Source organism: Epinephelus moara, chromosome 2, assembly GCF_006386435.1.
Source record: "Epinephelus moara isolate mb chromosome 2, YSFRI_EMoa_1.0, whole genome shotgun sequence".
In the NCBI taxonomy this organism is placed as follows: Eukaryota; Metazoa; Chordata; class Actinopteri; order Perciformes; family Serranidae; genus Epinephelus; species Epinephelus moara.
Genome location: NC_065507.1, coordinates 20,076,556 through 20,096,002, shown reverse-complemented (window position 1 = coordinate 20,096,002; position 19,447 = coordinate 20,076,556). Strand labels below are relative to the sequence as shown.

At 40.2% G+C, this 19,447-nt stretch overlaps 1 protein-coding gene across 4 annotated transcripts; it reads right to left on the bottom strand.

Annotated features, from left to right (window-relative positions):
* Window positions 1-2,290: 2,290 nt before the first annotated feature.
* Window positions 2,291-18,203, bottom strand: scn3b (sodium channel, voltage-gated, type III, beta). 4 transcript variants are annotated; one of them, XM_050074460.1, is made up of 6 exons: window positions 17,446-18,203; window positions 13,193-13,383; window positions 12,876-13,104; window positions 8,631-8,769; window positions 3,805-3,888; window positions 2,291-3,271 (listed from the first exon to the last, which is right to left on the bottom strand). In XM_050074460.1, exons 1-5 carry the CDS (start codon window positions 17,498-17,500, stop codon window positions 3,825-3,827), a joined length of 678 nt encoding a protein of 225 aa, XP_049930417.1. In that variant the 5' UTR covers window positions 17,501-18,203; the 3' UTR covers window positions 2,291-3,271; window positions 3,805-3,824. The 4 variants fall into 4 exon arrangements, with proteins under 4 accessions (XP_049930417.1, XP_049930424.1, XP_049930426.1 ...); XM_050074467.1 differs by having other exon boundaries at window positions 3,817-3,888; XM_050074469.1 differs by having other exon boundaries at window positions 3,823-3,888.
* Window positions 18,204-19,447: the final 1,244 nt, after the last annotated feature.

Sequence of the window (19,447 nt, the reverse complement as noted above, 5' to 3'; positions counted from 1 at the left end):
CAGGCATGCCTGGGTTGCTATAACAACAGCTGCTGCTATATCTGTCACTGCTGTGGGTCACGGCTAGCTAAAAGAGCAATGTACATCACGTCTCTCCGTAACTGCAAGTCTTTTTCCCTTTTTCTCTTCTTGCCTTCACCTTTTGTCATCTTTCTTATTCTTCCACAACCTTTGGGCTGTGCTTATCTGGACCAGCCTTGCTCCCACTGGATAACGCTCTCTGCCATACACACTTAGAAATAAGGGTGCTCAAAGGGTTCTTCCTGAAGGGCTGAGGCTCTAGCAGAACCATTTGCTTATGGAGAACTCTTTTTTGAAGGAAGGGTTCGTTGTAAGACTAATGCTGTGTTCAAATAGGGGTGGTATTTACCGTTGTGTCGTAAACACATGTTCAATTTGAAAGCAGCAGAGGATTTCCATAAGAACCCTTTTCATCTGAAGAACCTCTCTTGGAAGAGTGGGTCCTTCGAGGATTGTTGAAAGTATGGGGGATCCTTATCCTCAAATACTCAAATGTCCATTCATGTTTCAAATGGTATTTTGTTTTGTTTTGTTTTTACATCCCCTTAATTGATTAATGTTACTGCCATGTTGATATCCTCACCATCATTTCATGCCACGCAATACCACATGATCTGCCAGAATTCTTTTTTTATTTATCATCATTTTTTAATGGGTACCCAGTACTTGGCATTTTGTATTTGGTTCTAATCTGGAGCTGACTTTCGGTTGTCAACCTACTGAGTCATTGAAATAGTAAAGGCTGCAGTAGTAATTTAACAAAAGCTTCATCCCCTAAAATCATGATTGTGAACCATCAGTGTTGTAGGCTGGGTTGGACCACATCAGCTCCAGCCCAAGGCTGCTGGACATGGTTCCCTTGGCCCCAGGCTTACCTGTTACACTAAAACCAGGAGCAATGGGAGATAAATCTATGGGTTACATATTCAGTTCCTATCTTAAGAGCCCACCTGGTTTGGTTCTAGATTAAACTTTTGGTATATAAAAGGGTTCCAGGTAGAAAACTCTGGGTGGGTTCTTGCCAGCATCCTTAGAAGAGTTCTAGATCAGGGCTGTCAAACTCATTTTAGTTCATGGGCCTCATTCAGCCGTATTTGATCTCAAGTGGGCTGGACCAGTAAAACCACTGAAGAATAAGCTGGATATAATAACAACCTTCGCATTTTTCATTTTCTTTTAGTGTAAAGAAGTAAATTTTAAAAATATTTCATTTCAGATTATGAGGTATCTAAAAAAAACAAGCCAAGCAATATAAATGTTTTTTCCACATTCAGTCAGTTTACTGCTCGCTGTCATTACATTTTTTCATATATCTCCACTCTTTTGCAGTAATGCTGGCACAACCATTTACATATCTAAAGTTTTGGCCGTACCTTAGCTGTAGGGTTCCACCAAAAGTGTTTTAAAATATAAGTCTGATACAGATTCTTTTGTACTGAAGCTGCTGGTTGACAATATTTTGCACAATGTTCAATATCTTTAAATATGACCACAACAAGTATGTTTTTTTAGAGAACTGTATTCTGGTCAGGGTGGAAAAGCCTTTGAAGCAGCATTTTATATGAAGAAGGAAACTCATTCAACTTGCTCTTGAGGGGTTATTCTTATTTATATGTATATATTGTGCATAGTGTCGTCTGTGTTGTGTGTTTTTTATGCCACTGTCAAAGACAAATATCCATTTTATGTAAAGTTTGATGGACATTAAAGAAGTCGAAGTCTAAGTCTTGAAAGCTGCACCTCTTAGACTTCCCAACTGCTTCAATATTAGGTGTGCAAAGTCATTTGGTGGGCCGAATTGGACCCTCTGACCCTTGGGTCGTATGTTTGACACCCCTGTTCCAGATAGAAACCCCCTTTATGTTGGGTTTTAGGCCAAAGGCTAAAGAACCCTGTATGATTCTGGTTAGCACCTTTATTTAAGAGAGTACAGCACTACATCTCAGCTCCGTATGACTGACATTTAAAATACACTTAAAGTAGAAACAAATCGAAAGTCTTCTTTGTGAGCTGCATTTCTGCACTGTTAATGAGAGCTGCAAAAAGCAGAGGCCCTTATTCTGGTTGATTTAGAGCCTGCGTTTCTCCTTTCAACAGCACCACAGTCACAGATAATAAGGAAAACATAAGACAGAGGCTGCTGAAAGTCAATACTGCACATTCCTCTCAACATCCAAGTGGACCCATCTCAGTGCATTTCATTGGCATTTGTGCTCACAATTACACAGAGGTACGAACATTTCAGTTAACAGAGGAGCTTCAACACAGACTGAGGAATGCATTGAATTTAATAGTTCACAAGCAGCTCACTCATACATATCTGTAATGGACAGAGAACGGCGATTGTATCAGGAAATATATACATTTCTACAGTGTTGTACTATAGAAATAGGCACACAGTTAGTCTCAATAGCAATGCTTCTGTAGAACACCAGCAACAGTCAAAGATAGTAGCAAGTAACTGTATGCAGAAGGATCTATTGAATGTTGTAAACATTGATGAAAGACTAGAAAAAAGACCTCCAAATGAATTCAGATCAACTCAAATAGAGTGACGTACAGTTGCAATGCAATATTACTTGTCTTTATATTTCCATTACATTGTGGTTTCACTGATGCACACAGCAACATAAGGAGAAATGCACATCCACACAGTATAAAAGCTATGCAATCCATTTTCCTGAAAAAGACATCAAAAAGATATTGGCCAATATAAATAAAAGTGTGACCCGAAATCTAAGCGCCGTCTATAAAATTGTAATAAAACAACATGAGCTGAGCAAATACTATTAAATGAGTTGTATATAACAGCCATGATAGCAGTAGAACAGCTTCTTTCACTGGATTGTTTCTGTTTATGGGTTATAAATCACAGAGGCACCACTAACTACTAAGAAAATATTTAGTAACTCTACGCACTGGCAGGTCGAAATGAAGCATGGCTGGTATTTATGTGATTATATGTGATGGACACTGCTCTATTTGTGAAAGCGCTTCATTTGAGATGCCGGGCATGAAGGTAAAAAAAATAAATAAACAACTGAGAGGAAAAGGAGAAGAAAAATTGAGCACTTGGACATTTATGACTGGTTCTTTACACAAACACAGTCGATACACAGGGGAGGTCGGTTGGCGGGATCCCCAAGGCTGTCGGGGGTAATGATACCTTCATAGTGGCATAGATGAGGTTGTGGACTCTATGCCTGTTTCTGTCACCTGACACCGGAGTCCCGTCATGATTGGTTAATACCTAAAAAGAGCAAAGAGCATGTTTAATCTAATTCAACATGGATTGATTTATATGCTAAATAAGCAGTGTCATGTCTGCAATATTAAACAACATACAAACTCACCATAATCTAATCCACATAAACAACTGTGTCCTTGAGGATTGTTACAACTCAGGAGCCCTACTTCATAAACATGCAAATGCCGTACATATTTATATTGCTATAATATACCATCTTCACTATGCAGATAAGTGCCTAAGGGGACTGCGTTTGCATCTACTTAAAATTGTCATGCTCATATTGAACTGTCGAATGAAATACCGTACAGTGAATGGAGAGTGAGTACGAATGGAGGACTTGTGATCAGGCGACATTTCTGAAAATGGAAGGAATGAAAGCCCTTTCGAAGGGAACAAGCAAGAGGAGACACAGGGGGTGTTGAAGCGACAGGACTCCAATACAGAGCTGCACAGTTTCTTAGTAATAAATGTACAAACAATGAGTTGAAAGAAAGGGGGGATGGTTTTACTGATCGGGGTCACATGTAAAATACCGTATCACTGACAACCACTTTTATTCGGTAACAGGAGCGGCTGGGTTGTCTTTCTGCTCAGAGGGAATGGCTAGGTAGTTTGTCCTGCAGGCAGATTGGTAGAGAAACAGAGGAGTGTCTAAGACCTGGTGGTAGGTCCCTTTCTACCCAAACCAATTGCCAGAATAAATGTTAGCATTGTACATCTCTGTAAACCACAGATATGAAACATATGTAGGTGGTTCATGTGAATTCAAAAATATACTCTGTCAGGAAAAGCTCATGTTTTGGCTTAAAATACTCAGTTATGGTAACACAATCATGGCTGGAAATGCTGCCAATGTCTTGCTAAAAAACAACCAGTTTTGTTGTTTGTTCAGCACATTCTCACTCCCAACTCTTGAAATACCGATACTTGGTCAGGGGCAATACATGTCAAACTTCGACGTGCTAGGTGCCCCTCCAGCTTCAGTTTTGGACTTCCAGGGACAGCGTGTTTACATTCATGATATGCATTATGTCTTAAACTTCCATTTTGACAAGAAATGTACAGCTTCCACTCATTAAATGCTTGCCCAAGGCCTGGATGATTTCTGAGACAGAGCCTGCACGTATATCGATATATAAGGTTTCATATTAAGGCAGGGCAGGTAGACACACCAACATTAACAATCATCTGGCTGGCGCTACACCATCATGGAAGTTTAATAAGCAGTTTCATTGCAGTCTCATCATTATAGGCCACATTAAATCTTTGCATGTTGCTCTTCGTATAGGAGGGCCACATATGGGCAGTATATAGCGGGGTACAAAATGCTCTAAACAGAGCTGTCTTTACATTAGCTCCACTGACTTTTGGTTTCACACAGGACATGAATAGCTGTCTTCAAGTAGAAAGTCTAATTTGTTTGACACATCCACCTTTCCTCCCACTGGCCCTATGCCAACTTCCTCACTCTTTATACTGCGGCAGTTAATAGGAGCGTCAAAGAATGCCATCGCCCGGTGCGTCTCATACTGCCGCTAAATGGTGTCCTTTTGTGATGGTATCTGACGCCAAAGGACAAAACCAAGCATCTGTATTTGACAAGCTGAGAGTGAAACCAGGCTGATTTGTTGTTCTTTAACAGTGGTTCTAATTCATAGCATTCGTTTGGATGTCTCACTATGGGATACGCCTCCCTGCGTATTCCTCAGAAGCATTTATCTCATTACACCAATCCTGATTGGCTGGTGATTGCGACGTTAGCATCAGGTGGATCCACCTACCATTAAATAGCCTGTGCTACGATGCAGCATTTTTCAAAATATCTCCTCTTGCTTCGCCAAAGCAAGAAGATCTGTCTGGTGAGACATCTCACTCATGCTACTCTGAGAACCGGGGTTACGAAAGTAACCTAAAGTTTTTAGTGATGTCACATCATCATTCTCTTCACCTTCCAGTGACAATATCAGCTCATAAACATTTTAATCTGAGCTATGCCACTTTAGAAATGTTGTTATGATACATATGAAACGTAGGAACGGTATGTAGGAAGGTACAATGCCAATATTTTCTTCTGGCGACTGGGCTGTTCTATATCCCAGCATATTGCTGGTTAAGGTTTACACAGCATTGACTACAGTGGAAAATGACTGATTTCCCTTCATTTGGCTCTGTGAGGCTTTTGTGGATTCACATTTGTTCCTTATTCATATTACAACAGCAATATACACCCCCAGAGGAAATTAGTTTTAAAAGATAAAAACCATCACTGTAATGTGAGCAGTGGGGAGCTGTTGTACAGGCTGCGCATCAGGAAGGCATGACACCCTCATGCAGTATTCAAAAGCATACTTTCACATTGCTAAAAACCACAATACCTTCACTTAATATGCACCCATTTGAACAGAGCTGCACAGTAGCTGTAGACAAAGCAAAATTCATAATAGAGAAAAGAGTTTTGTGATTCTATGCGTCTCAAACACAGCCTCATTTTGCATCTCTTTGACAGTTTATCTCTATTGCTGCTGCGCTCCGTCTTTTCCCTCAGTAACATGACTAATATGATCTGAGCCACTAATGCATCACCTCAGAATGTTCTGGCTGAGGTGCACATCCATTAAGCCCAGGCAGCTAAGAAGCCGACCACAAAACAGCTTCTTTGAGTGGGTGTAGCTTCTTGCTGAGGGGTGTGATGTCATACAGGTCAATAATGGCTGTGAGGCAGGCACAACCCATTAACTCTTTCAGCTGCAGGAGCTGATAAAATTTAGGGAGTTAAGCACATTCGATCACTTGATGCTTAAATAAGTGTGCATTCCTGATTTGTTCATGGATCAATAAACTGTACTTAAATGCAGAAGGCTGATTTCTACTTTAAAACACATTAACACTCCAAGTGCTTAATGTGCCACTAAGTGTTGCATCTAACTACACATTACCCACCATGGCCTTTATTTACTGCTTTTTAAAAGGACCTATTTGACTTTCTGAGGCTTTTTTTTAGTTTTTCAAACTGATCAGAAATGCAGAAAGGTTTATTTTATGTTGCTTGGTGAGTTCTTAAAATGTTTTATCCACAAAACCTGAGTTATTTAACATATTATTGGGAAAATATACCATGCAATCCATTAATCTATTTAGTTGATACGGGCGTTGTGAGGGCTATCATTATTATTGATTAATTGAGTTACAGATTATCTTCTTGATTAACTATTTCGTCCATAAAATGCTTTTTACACAACACATTCTCACTGTGAACTCATTGCATATCAACATTTGGTCATGTATCTTCCACGTCTAGATACAACGTGCAAGGTACCCTGAGTGCGTTTGTTGTTGACGTTCTGGGACGTTGTGTCAAGTTCTGCCTGTTACATGTACTGTCTTCTTTCAAAATACACTTCCGTTTTCACAGGAAATTCACCATTTACATACAGTTTCTTTCAAAATAAAAGCACTTCGTCAGTACAACAACACAAATTTATGTTTTTTTTCCACCAACAACTAACACACATGGTTATACGATACGATACGATACGATACGATACGATACGATGCGATGCGATACAATACGATATAGGGAAATTTGTCTTGGACTCAGCAACTGTGCCATAAATGCTTTGACAGCCACAATGACAAAAAACAATTCATCAACAGCCATACCATCCTAGGTTGGGTTTAGGCAACAAATACACACGTGGTTAGGTTTAGGAATAAGAACAGGGTTTGGCTTTACAATCTTACTGTACTTGTAATCCTACGAACACCGCTCTTCCGGGTGACAGTCAGTGAAAGTTAAGGTTGTGAAAGCTGCCTTGACTTTCATTCTTGTCCTGCAGCGTTTCCCCCTAATGCCACCGAGCACCATTAAACTATAATGCCAACCGGCTGTGCATCATACCAACATTAAAGGACGGCCTTTTTCGCCTTGGTCTGAAGCAGCAAGTCACTGCCCAAGCGCCAGATTTCGACGAGTTCTGAGTGAGACGAGGTTGGTTTACAATATCCTCGAGCCCAAGATGGCATCTTCAAATCACTCATTTTGGCTCTTCAGCAATCAAAACTGTAACAATATTCAATTTAGCGTATGTGACAAAGAAAAGCAGCACATCTTATCATTTGGGCAGCTGGACACAAAGTTCAATCAGTGGTTTTGAGGCCATAGTTTGTGATACAGTTGCATTGGTTTGTATTTAAATTGTATATTTTATTTTTGTAATTTTGTTTGATTTTACAGGTCTGCAACTCTCATTTTCTGCCTTTATTTTCTCTATTTTTAGTGATAAGAGTGTTAATTTTATAATTACAATTAGTTGCCGCAAGCTAGTGTAACCTAGAATGGCCAGGTTTACAATTCAAGCTACATGGACAATGAAGTTTTGAATAATAAATGCATATATGGTGCTTTTCTTTCAGGACACTCCTATTATTCCCAGGAATTAATACCAAAAAACACAGTTCTTCCACACATTGAAGGAAATGGATACCGTATTATAGAACTGTAAACTGTAAAATAAAGTGTTTACAAGGTTTTTTGCTTTGTTGTAGTGTGTGCACCCCCTGTATATTTACTCTTCTGGGCCTTATGCGTCACCGCAGGAGTCAGATTTGGAATCAGGCTTAATTGTCCGCAAAAACCACAATATCTGGATCAGCACATGTGCTCTGCGTCATCTCTGATTGTTGTGTTTCCCCGACATAAATTGCCCGTTCAAAAGCTGTCAACCTGGATCGACTGGCCTCGTCAACCCCATGACAATCCGGAGGGAGCTGACTGTACAGGCACATTTGGGTCTTTTTTTCAGAGCTGAAAAGGTGATGCAGAAAGTGGGTTTCTGTTGGAGCTGCAAATCCAACACTGATTTAAAAAAGTTGTTTAGAAAAAAAAGAGCAGTCAGCAGTGCTTGGAATTATTCAGGCCTGTCAGGTAGTCTAAGTGAAAAGACAAATTACTGTTGCAGGAGGGTAACAAACTGATGCAGCGGAGACACGATTAACTTTCTGTCTGTTTGTCTGTCTGACTCTTCCCCTTCTTGTCTGTCCTACACTCTCTGCCTCTTGATTGCCTCCTAAATCTCTCTCATTCCGACGTGTCCCTAAATCACTATTTTGTACCAACCAGACACCCAGGCATACACAGGTAACACTTTTTTGGCACACACTGTCTTGGTGATGCATAATATAAACACTGTCTTGCTATGTAGTGAGTCATAGAAAAGAGAAAGTACAGATACGTATGTGGACAATTTGACAGCACGTTTGTTCACAGGACACACAGTGTTTTAATTAGCTGCTCCCCATCGTACCCAACATACACTAATTTGTGTTTACATCCGTACATTTGTGTCTGTGTGAGACTCACGCTGTGTCCTGTGCCTGCTCATCAGACTTGGAGATCTTCCTGTAGCAGTAGACCATTTCTACCAGCAGCCAGAAGGTCAAGAACACCAACAGCACATACATCATGATCTCAGAGTAAAGCGCTGTGGGGTCATTGGCGGCTGTGGAGCACAAACAATAACAAGGAAAATGTATTATTCAGTATGCATCTTTCCTTTGGGTGTCTGTGTCTGTTGAGAATTTATTCACCGGTTTAAGGAAGTATACTAAGCTGGTTCGTGTATGTGCAAGCACTGCTGACCCCCAGTCAAACTGTCAGTCGGGATAATATTTCTGTGGTTCAACAGTTCATTTACATTCCACTGAAGGACAAGTCCAACTCAATCTGTGCTCAACTTATTACTGTGCATCTGGACTTTTAAGGGACAATTCACCCCAAAATCAAAAATACATGTTTTTCGTCTCATCTGTAAAGCTGTTTATCAATTTAGATTGTTTTGGGGTGAGTTTCTGAGTGTTGGAGATGTCTGCTTTCTCTTTAATATAATAGAACTAGATGGCACTCAGCTTGTGGTGCACAAAGCGCCAAAAATACATTTGAATCACTCAACAGCAATGTCTCTTTCCAGAAATCATGACCCAATTACTTAAAATACTCACTGGACCTTGTCGTGAGCAGTTTCATGTGCCATGAGCCTCTCGTCGATGAGTAGATGCACAGTTCCTTCTGCATGATAATGCGGTTGGAGGGTGTAGTTCGGTATACAGAAAATAGTTCCTACATGAAACTTTTTGATTTTGGTCTTTTGGTGCTTTGAGGACTGGAGAGAAGGCAGACATCTCTGCAACCGATATCTCTAACACTCAGCAACTCACACCAAAACAATCTGGACTGATAAATAGCACTACAGGTGAGAGGAAAAACACTTGTTTTTACTTTTGGGGTGAACTGTCCCTTTAAGCAAAGCAAGGTTATGTTTCCTGGTATGCATCCTATTCGAAGACACACTTTATAAATGATTACTAACTGTAATGCATACAGAACATTATGACCCTACCTGGAGTACAATGATTATAGCGCCTGGGAAGTCAAAGGTGCCCTGTGGAGTTCTCTTGTGAGAAAAAAAAGTTTAAATTCAGTGTTTTTCATATCAGAAGGCGTGGTGTGGATCCTTTAGGTCTAGCTAATATGTTCACTTCCCTCCTTAAAAAAATATTTGCAGAAATCATTTTGCTGCTTTGCTGTATTTGTTGGTGCAACCAACAACTGTTGGTCAGTAGAATAGCGTTAAACCAACTGCAGGGTGCATGTGCGTGCATGTGTGCATCCACGAGACAAAAAAAAACAGGGACCCACTTGTGAAACAATTGCTCCAATGTGCTGCTAGTGGTCGGAAACTCCACAGGCTACCTTTAAATTTGACATAAGATGGATATGCAAAGTCACAGTGGTTCTCAGGGCATTTAACTCCATCATATCATATTTTGGTTCTACGTATACAAATGTAAGACTGTATGTACATTTTATTGAAGGGGATATGTTCACATCATTTCAAGTCTGTCTTAGAACAACACTTAAATGCCCATATGAAAAGTGAAACAGTGCTTTCAGTGTCAAAACAAAAGCCACAGTCCTTCTTTATCTGAAATAATATGAGGCTTCAGCAGTTTGAGTCCATCAGCTCAAACTGCCAAAGTTACACTCTTTTTAGTAGAGAATTCGGTAACACTTTACTTGAAGGTATCTACATAAGAGTGACATGACACTGTCATAACTATGACATCAAACGGTCATGAACCTGTCATGAACATTATGTACATGTCATAAATGTTTATGACTGCTATCATTAAGTGTCATTTGGTTTTTGTAATGACAAGTTGACATTGTTTGGGTTGTCTTGATTATGACAACTTGACATTAATCAAAGTGACATTACCAGAAGTTGTCTTTGTCATGACAAGTTGACATTAAGTTTGTTTGGGATGTCCTTATTATGACAAGTTGACATTAACCAGGATGACATTACCAGAAGATGTCTTTGTCATAACATTAATAATCACTGTGTCACCTTGTCATAAACACAAAAAGAGGTGCATTTTTTTGTTAATGTCAAGTTGTTATGACAAAGACATCTTCTGGTAAGGTCATCCTGGTTAATGTCAACTTGTCATAATAAGGACATCCCAAACAAACTTAATGTCAACTTGTCATGACAAAGGCAACTTCTGGTAATGTCACTTTGATTAATGTCAAGTTGTCATAATCAAGACAACCCAAACAATGTCAACTTGACATTAAAAAAAACAAATGACATTTAGTTACGACAGTGTCATGTCACCCTTATGTAGATATCTTCAAGTAAAGTGTTACCGAGAATTCCCTAAGGCTGAAGCTTGCTATTAACTTTACTTTGTTGTATATTTTGCAGACAGAGGAATGTGGAATTTCTCCATCACTTACACCGAAAACACATTAGAAAGGGATCTTCTAATGGCCGGTATGAACAGGAGGAATCATTGCAGAGAGCAAAAACTGTTTCACTGTGCATATGTGCATCTGACTTGAGAAAAATGTGAACCTATCCTTTAATATGTTTCATAATGAGCCACTGTGAACCACTGTTTCGGTCAGTGTGTACCAAATTCCAGAAAGCCTGCTGACCAGACCGTTGACAGCTTTCACTGATTTGCCTCTGCTGTCTCTGCAAATACAGGCTATTAGTGTAATATAATCCTTAAGATGGGAAAGCACAGATACGTTTGCTGTGAGCTAATCCATTCTATACTGTGGACATCATTACTGTAACATGATTCCCCAGCTGTAATGCAGAGTACACTGGCTGACGGCTTTGTGAAATTTGGTTGCACAGTTGTTTGAGATGTGAAGGAGAGACTGTTGAATATGTGTAAAAGATCAGACTGTAGTATATTTTGGAAAGTTGCACTTCGGAGGATAATCGCATCCAATTTGGTCTCTTCTTTTTTCCAGGTACAGATCAAACACTGGGTTACAACTAGCCTGGCTTATCTTTAATTGCCTCTGATAGTGAACTATATACCACATGCAAGCAGCTTTAAATAATGCAGAGTTAAAGAAATGGGGAGAGTTAAGTAGTCCCAAATATACATGTTGTATTGTATATTCGATCAAGGTGGGAAATGACACATTCAGCAAGCCAAGCATTCGGGAAGCAGAATACATTACCCCTTATTATAGATAGCAAAGTAGTTGGTTTGAATTAACCCCTTCATGACAACAGAAGAAAGCTTTGATGAACAATAAAAGGCAGACAAAACAAGACATACAATTATTCCTCTTCAGTACAGTGGCAACAAAAGGGAGAGAAGGAAAGTGGTGTTGTTAGTGGCAGAGTGCCCTCACACTGATGCATCACTTAGTGAAAACAACGGGCTGGAAATATATAATAAAATGCAAAAACCCACTTAAAGCAGTCAGATAAACACTTTATGCAACATCGAAGGAGGGGCATGTACAGCACAAAGAGAACACCCAGTACGCAGAAGTCAACACGGCACAGACTTGTGTTTCTACCAGGAGGGATTGGGAATTAACACGCCTGAGCTGAACCTCTCCAGCATACACTGCATGCAGCTGCATTATCATTATATTTAATATTATATCTGGGCCATTCAGTTTTAAAATGTGCAGTGAAATTATCAGTTGTGTTGTCCTGCATCTGCAAAGCAATTTCTTTGATTAAACATATCTCAGTTCTGATAATATTGGTGATATTGTAAAGCCTGAAGGAAAATATATTATGTACAGATTAATTAGATATTTTGAGCACCAGTGTTGGCTTTATGATAACTTATGTTTATATTAAGAACAAATATGACTTATACATTTATTTTAGGGCTGTAAAAGTATTTATGTTTTATTTTTTTATTCTAAAATCTTGACTTAAACGAATTTGTGATGCAATAAATAAATTGATTGAGGAAAAAAATGCTTTCAAAAACACAGCTTAGGTATCAGATTTGAGCTGAAGATCTATTGGGACTGATGTCTATTTTTGGTAACATCACAGTGGCATGCCACTGACTGCAAAGCACTTAACGGCAAACACAAGTCTGTGGTCTGAATGACCTCATGCGTAGCTCTGAAATTACCCTGCTAAACTGATTCGACTCAACACAGAACCATAACTGGACTTAACACTGATATGACACCCGAGAAATTTTGCTTAACCTGAGCACTGAACATGGTGGAATAACATAGGAAGAAGTGGAAAACTATTAGCCGCACCTTGTTGTTTCACCTTCAACTCGATTTTCTTGAGGGCTGTGATGGAGGGAGTGAAGAAGTCAAACTTAAACTCGCGATGTATTTGGCACTCATAGGTGCCGCTGTCGTTAAAGGTGACATTGGTGATTTGAATGGAGATATCTTGCAAGTCCTGGCTCCCATTCCAGGTCAGACGGTTCTTAAATGGTCCATCAGAGTCAGATGGAGTGTCAATATCATACTTGTATATCTAGGAAAGAGGAGAGGCACGCAGGCATGTTTAATATTTATATATATATATGACACATATCATATAGACTACTTTAGCAGTGACCTACATGAATTTTCTCAGGCAGGTTGTCTTGATCTTTGTCATTATCTTTATCTGGCGTGAAGAACCAATCCACATGAGTCTTTGCTTCAATCTCCTCCCTCTTCATACAGGAGATGCAAGTCAACTTCATGGGTTTCCCCAGGACTGCGTCAGTCTCCGACGGGACTTCGACACATACTGGCCGGCTCAGGCGGACTGGAGGAGCATGGAAAAGTTCAGAACACTCAGTAAAAATGTCCAAGTTTAAAGTCCTCCTTCACTCGAAAATATGTTTTGCCTGTTGTTAGCTTCTCTTGGATGTTTGACCTTCACTGTGAGAGGGATGTATGTGCAAAGTTTGAAACTAGATGTCAGGAATCCCAACTCTTAGTTTGTTTTCATCAGGTTTTGTTCTCACGTCTCATCACTAACTCTCCTGTCATTTCAGATCACGCCTCCCTCTCAGCCTGTTCAATCTGCTCATTACCTGCACCTGGTTTTCCCCGCCCATCTCCACACCTGTGGCTCATTCTCTCATTAGTCCTTCAGAATATATATATCAGTCCATTTTCCCCTGCCCTTTGCCTGATTGTCTTGTGTTTCTGCCAAGCTGTCCAGCATGCTTTCCCTTTTTTCCCCTGATGACCTGTTTTTGACCCTGCCTGCCTGTTTTTTGGACTGGACTGATTTCCTGGTTTTGATTCTGCCTGAACTGCCTCATCTAGTAAAGTTGACTTTCCCTGCAACTCTATTGCCTCTTTGTCATGCATTTGGGTTCAAACCTGTACTGGTGAATCTTACACTAGAGGCTGTTTTTACATTCAACTGCTGAAGGGAGAAAGTGTATCTGTGCTCATGCAAATCTAAGTTTAAGTAAAAGCTAATCACAACTAGTTAGTAAGCCAGTCCTGCTCCAGTATGCAACTAATATGCAAGTATCGCATGAAAACTTAAAACCTCCAGTACACAAACACAAAGAATGGACTTTTCACTAAAGTAGGAGACATGTTGTTTAACTTTAGAAATACAACAGTATTTGCATATTTAAGGATTTTGTCTTTTTCAGTATGGGGGATGTAATGCATGTAATTTCTTAGTTTTAAACAAGCAATTTTATCTAATTTTTTGTGGCTAAACTATAAGGGATGCTAATTATTATTATTATTATTATTATTATTAAAAGCAGAGTATTTCTAAATGTCTTAAAATGTTTTTGGTAGGACATTTTTTAATGGTAATGTCTGTATCCTTCAACCTGGATGACTAATGGGAACAACAGTTTTTGAATTGGTCCTGTATTGAGCAAAAGGGTCGCAGGCAGCAGCAGTGAAACAAGCTGCAATGTAACTATTCAAGGCATTTGTGCACTGTTAATGAACGTTTTTGCCACTGACAGGCTGAGATTATCAGTGTCTGTTTAACTTGAAACAGCTCCCAAAACGCCACCACCAAACCCACCAGACTCCATTAAATAATCAATAATTTTGGGATATCTAACTGGGTGAATCATGGTTGTATTTCAACCAAACCAGGGCTGGTGATTCTTGGAACAGTGGAGCTACAAACCAAGACAGCTGTTGTAAGTTTTATTTTGTTTTTGTCAGCTTTGAATAAAGTTGTTTTACGACTATAAAATGACTGTTTATTTAAAAGGAGTCTGGTGGGTTTGGCGGTAGCAACTTCTGGGATGTTTCTGGTTAAACAAAAAGGATCTTACTAGTTAACAAAAAGGTCTATCTCTGTAAAGTGCTTTACATAATGTTGTCAGACACTTATAATAACAATGTAAGCCTGTCTGTGGAAAATAGAAGTGATTTTAGTGGATGTGCACAAATGCCCCAAGTGGTTACACTGCAGCTTGTTTCACCACTGCCGGCTGCACCCCTGACCCTCTCAGTACTGGACCCATTTCAGAAATTCTTGTTTCCATTAGTCATTAGAAACAGAAACATGGAAAATAGGGTCCATGCTGAAGAATACCAAAGTTATCCTTTAAGTGTTGAGTTCAGTTAGTGTATAAACTATACACGGCAGTAGTTTTTGAGACAGCTTTTCAATATCTGCTGAACCAAACAGGTTGCCTCAGAGTTAGCCCAGTGTAAATACAAGAGCTTTTCAAAATAAAAGTCCAAGATATAGCTACAAGTCATCATGTACAAAGTCTACATTGATATTTTTAAGGCTTTATTCAATGACTGTGAGAACGCAACTACCCACACCACAATGACAGGTGCAGATTTTAACTACAGCAATAAACATATAGCCCAGTCTTTCTAATTGAGGTCATCAGCTCTCTGTGCTTACACTCAATCCAACGCTGAGCCAGACGCAAAACTCAATAAGTGTTAAAAAGCCACGGATTCAATTATACACCTCCGTGAGCACTGGAGAGACTTGAGTCACAATACTGATAGCAAATCTAAGATCATCTGGGCCAGTAAGCACTAATGATGGCCTCTGCCCATTAGTATTAGCTTCTAGAAGGAGGAATAAAGGGAGGGAGGGAGGGAGGGTTGAATGCAGGAACTGTGGGTAGTGTAGGAGGAGGACAGCAGAATATTGTGAGCAAGCAGGAAGAAGAGAAAGAATCGATTGATGAGTAAATGCATTATAGGAGACGGGATGATTAGAGGAAGGCAGGAAGTGGGTGAAAACATGGAGGGGAAGAGCTGGGCGTTATGAACACAGAGATTTCTTGCAGAATGAAGTGGGGCAGTGTTCTCAGTGAGCTCGCCACATGGATGTCTTTGTGTGACTGTTGCCGTGTTGGCTCCAGTGCTCTTATATAACCCAAAGTCCCCCTGGGCAGACAGTGACAACATCGATTCCATCTCATCTTTTTTTTTTACTGAGGGCTCATACAAACACATGAAAGGAGGGCAGAGGAACAGTGAGACAACAGAGAGAGAGGAAACTAGAGAAAGGACAAGAAAGGGGGGGGAGCTTAACCTAGCTGTCCTCTGTTGAATGGATCGATTTATTTCACTTAATACTGACAGCACTGGGCGGCGTTAAACTGTGCACATGTCACTCGGACTGCTCTGGAAGTGGGTTTTGAGTTCACAGACAGTTGGAGGGTTCACAAACCATTAGTAAGGCCTGTGATTACTCATCTGCGCATCTATGCAACTGAGAATCTGATGGAATAAGACACAGTCAAACAAGATTTTTGTAAAGATAAGAAGCAAACATGAATTGTTAAAACAGGAGGGACATTCTTGTTTTGAGTCAGTTTGGTTATTTTATTTCGTCTTTTTTGTTTCGTGAAAATGCAACAATTATATATGGACTTCTTTTGCATATCACATGAGTGTAAAATGTTGTGTTTCATGTTGTCAGACATCAAAAATATTGTGGATAAAAACAAGATATTTGAACATGTTGCACAGATATACTTACTCTAACCTTAGTTACTGTACACATTATATTTTTGGATTATTTCAATTACTTAAGTTAACCATACTAACTCATGCTGTTACAGGACACACTGATATTTATTCCATCTTTAAAAGCCAGTCAATCATGTCATATGTTGGGGTGGGGGTAGGTAGATAGGTACATATGTGCATGTATGTATGTACTGGAGGGCAAACAGGGTATACTTTTCTAGCCATTTACAGTACACCCACCTATAAGCCAAACATCTACTGGAATATATGTGCGAGTAAATCCACTTCCTCCTTGGTAACCTACTACCAAGCTGTACACAACCCTCATCAACTACCATATATATGTGTAGGTCTATATGTGTTCATACTGTATATATGAGTATGTGCGTACTGCTGTTCCTATAGGGCCAACAAAATGTAGCACAACTTAGTTTTACCTTGTCTGTGATCATGTTTTATGCTTGTTGGAAATTAGCATTAGCTGCATTAGATAACTGTTGTGTAATTTTCTATGCATTTGTCCTTATCAAGTAAACATTAAATAAAATTAAATGCAATATTAGTAGGAATAATTCCACATTGTTATTTTGGACTTGCATTATTAAATTGCAATATTGCAGAGTAATTATACCATCAGCAGTAGCAGCACTTGAACTACTATTATGCTTAAAATTGTAATGTGCAAAATGTTATTGCTTGTCGTTAGCCTCAGGGTAATTATAGTTCCTACCTGTTGTTGTTTGCAGGGGCAGGTGTGAGTGTAACAATCTCTAAGTAACAGGTGCAACAAGTTGGATGCACACTGTCTTGCTCTACTGAATAAGAGTGTTTGTAGCCCACAGGCCAGAAAGACTGGAGAACTTATAAAGTACTTAAGAGTGATACTTACCAACAAAAACCAAAAGTGCCAAAGTTTGCAGATGAACTCTGGTGTGAGTTACCATATTAGGCTCTGTCTGGAGCTGCGGATGGACAGTGTCCCTTCTTGACGCTGCTTCCTGGAGAATCCCTTAAGGAGGCCAGGAGTGAGACAGCAGGAGTTGTTGAAATGACTTCAGGACCACAGACAGCGCCTCTCCTCGGCAGATGAGCGCGCAGGTAACTTCCCTCCTCACGACTGAAAATCCAAAACCAGACTGTCAGCTCAGCCCCAGAGGCAGGGCGTCAAAACACAAAAGGTGTAAAAGAGTTGTGGAAACGATGCGCTGCAATCTCTACGTCTGAATCTGAGTCTTCCAACAACCCCCTGACTCGCTGTTCATCATCTATCTAGAGAAGCACTAACTTCATTATTCACTCCACTCGGTGCAGTAAACAAGTCCGTGATGCGAGACAGCTACTGTAGCGATACACCACTCCTCCTGCTGCTGTCATTCAGTCCAAATCCATCCAGAGAGACAATAAAAAAAGAAAAGCAGCGAAGAAGAGGAACCTGTGGATTCTCAAAAGCCGATTTAGTCACTTGCAGTTGCGGGATCTGCTCTCACACACAAACAGCTACGGCAGTGATAACAGTTCTCTTATTTCACCCTTCAGAGAACAACTGTTTCAAGTCTATTTCCTCCATTAAGGATGACTGATGACATTTCCCAGCCGCGTCTCGCTGCCTTTGTTTTTCAGCAGTCACTTACCGCTGGGAGAGCGGAGGCTTCGATACGCATGCGTGAGTCACTCCCTCCTACACTACAATGTGCATGGCCATATTATTGTCACTTGGGTCGGCCTAACCGACTCATCACGCCAGCCTGTTTGCTTTTGCTTTTGACTGCAGGAGCTAAACAAACAAACCATAATATGTCCTTTCATCACGTGAGCATAGGCTATAGAAACCAAATGTAAATCAGCTGTATTAAAGCCTAGGAGCAACAACAAGGAAAAAATGGCTTTGCATGTGTTATATAATCATGTTTAGCAGCTGCTAGAGGAGCTCTTTTCATTTGTTACACATCAGTAGGTGCATTCCTTCTACTTCCCAAGTCTTTGTAATGTCGCCGTAGTCCGAGCAGTGGTGCCCGGAGAAATCTTTCACCATGGTGGCCAGATGGGGCCACGGAAAATCTTAGGATGGGACACCAAAACCACAATTCATAACCTGATTTCAAGACTTTAATGATGCTGCTGTAGCTGAAATCTAAGTCAGTATGGACTGTCCCACATACTCTGCACAGGATGCAAGCATATAGAAGCATGAAATAGTATCATACATGTCAGGATTTCTACCCTGGCTTCATGATAAGCACATCCACAGGCTGATCTATATCTTTGTCCACTGCAGCAATGAAGCTGATAAAGTACCGTGCAGGACACACAGCCCTACAAATCAAATGATCTTCTATCCTCTAGAGTTTAGCTTCAAAAGGGCCTGACCTTTTCTGTCATATTCTGTCTATATTTGGGTACAAACTTGTCCATGCTGCACAACTGCGCACCGGAAACATCTGCCTTCCCTTTCTCTCTAATCATTTAAGGGATGAACAATAACGCAGAATATGAAGGGGAGAGAAGAAATGATTCACTGGCTCAGGTAGGAAAGGACTGAAACCTTACTCCTGCCCATCACGCCAACACAGCCTGCCCCAGAAGAGGAGTGAAGTGACTGCTGAACGGTGTAATTATATCACATCTGTGTCTCTCGCTGAAAGCTGCAGTGATGTGGCTCTCTGGTAAAGGCTGAGAGTTGTGATGAGGATGCAATAAAATGGCCACTAGACTGAATCCAAAGAGAACAGGCTGCTCTTTTTCGTGTCTTTCTCTATTCCTGCAGCACATCCAGTGTGATTATCAGTATTGATTGCCCCACAGTTTCATGTGGAAAATCTATCTGATCTATTACCCACTTTAATGTGTATTGTATTCCCTTCTGTATGAAGAGGCTTGTGAAAGGGCTGTGC

Excerpts from the sequence above, each read along its gene's own strand:
- scn3b (XM_050074460.1), bottom strand. The coding sequence starts at position 17,500 with ATGGTAACTCACACCAGAGTTCATCTGCAAACTTTGGCACTTTTGGTT. Across the intron at positions 8,770-12,875 it reads GTTGAAGGTGAAACAACAAG|CCGCCAATGACCCCACAGCG; the intron begins GTGCGGCTAATA and ends TGTGCTCCACAG. Across the intron at positions 3,889-8,630 it reads GAGCAGGCACAGGACACAGC|GACAAACTACCTAGCCATTC; the intron begins GTGAGTCTCACA and ends ATCTGCCTGCAG.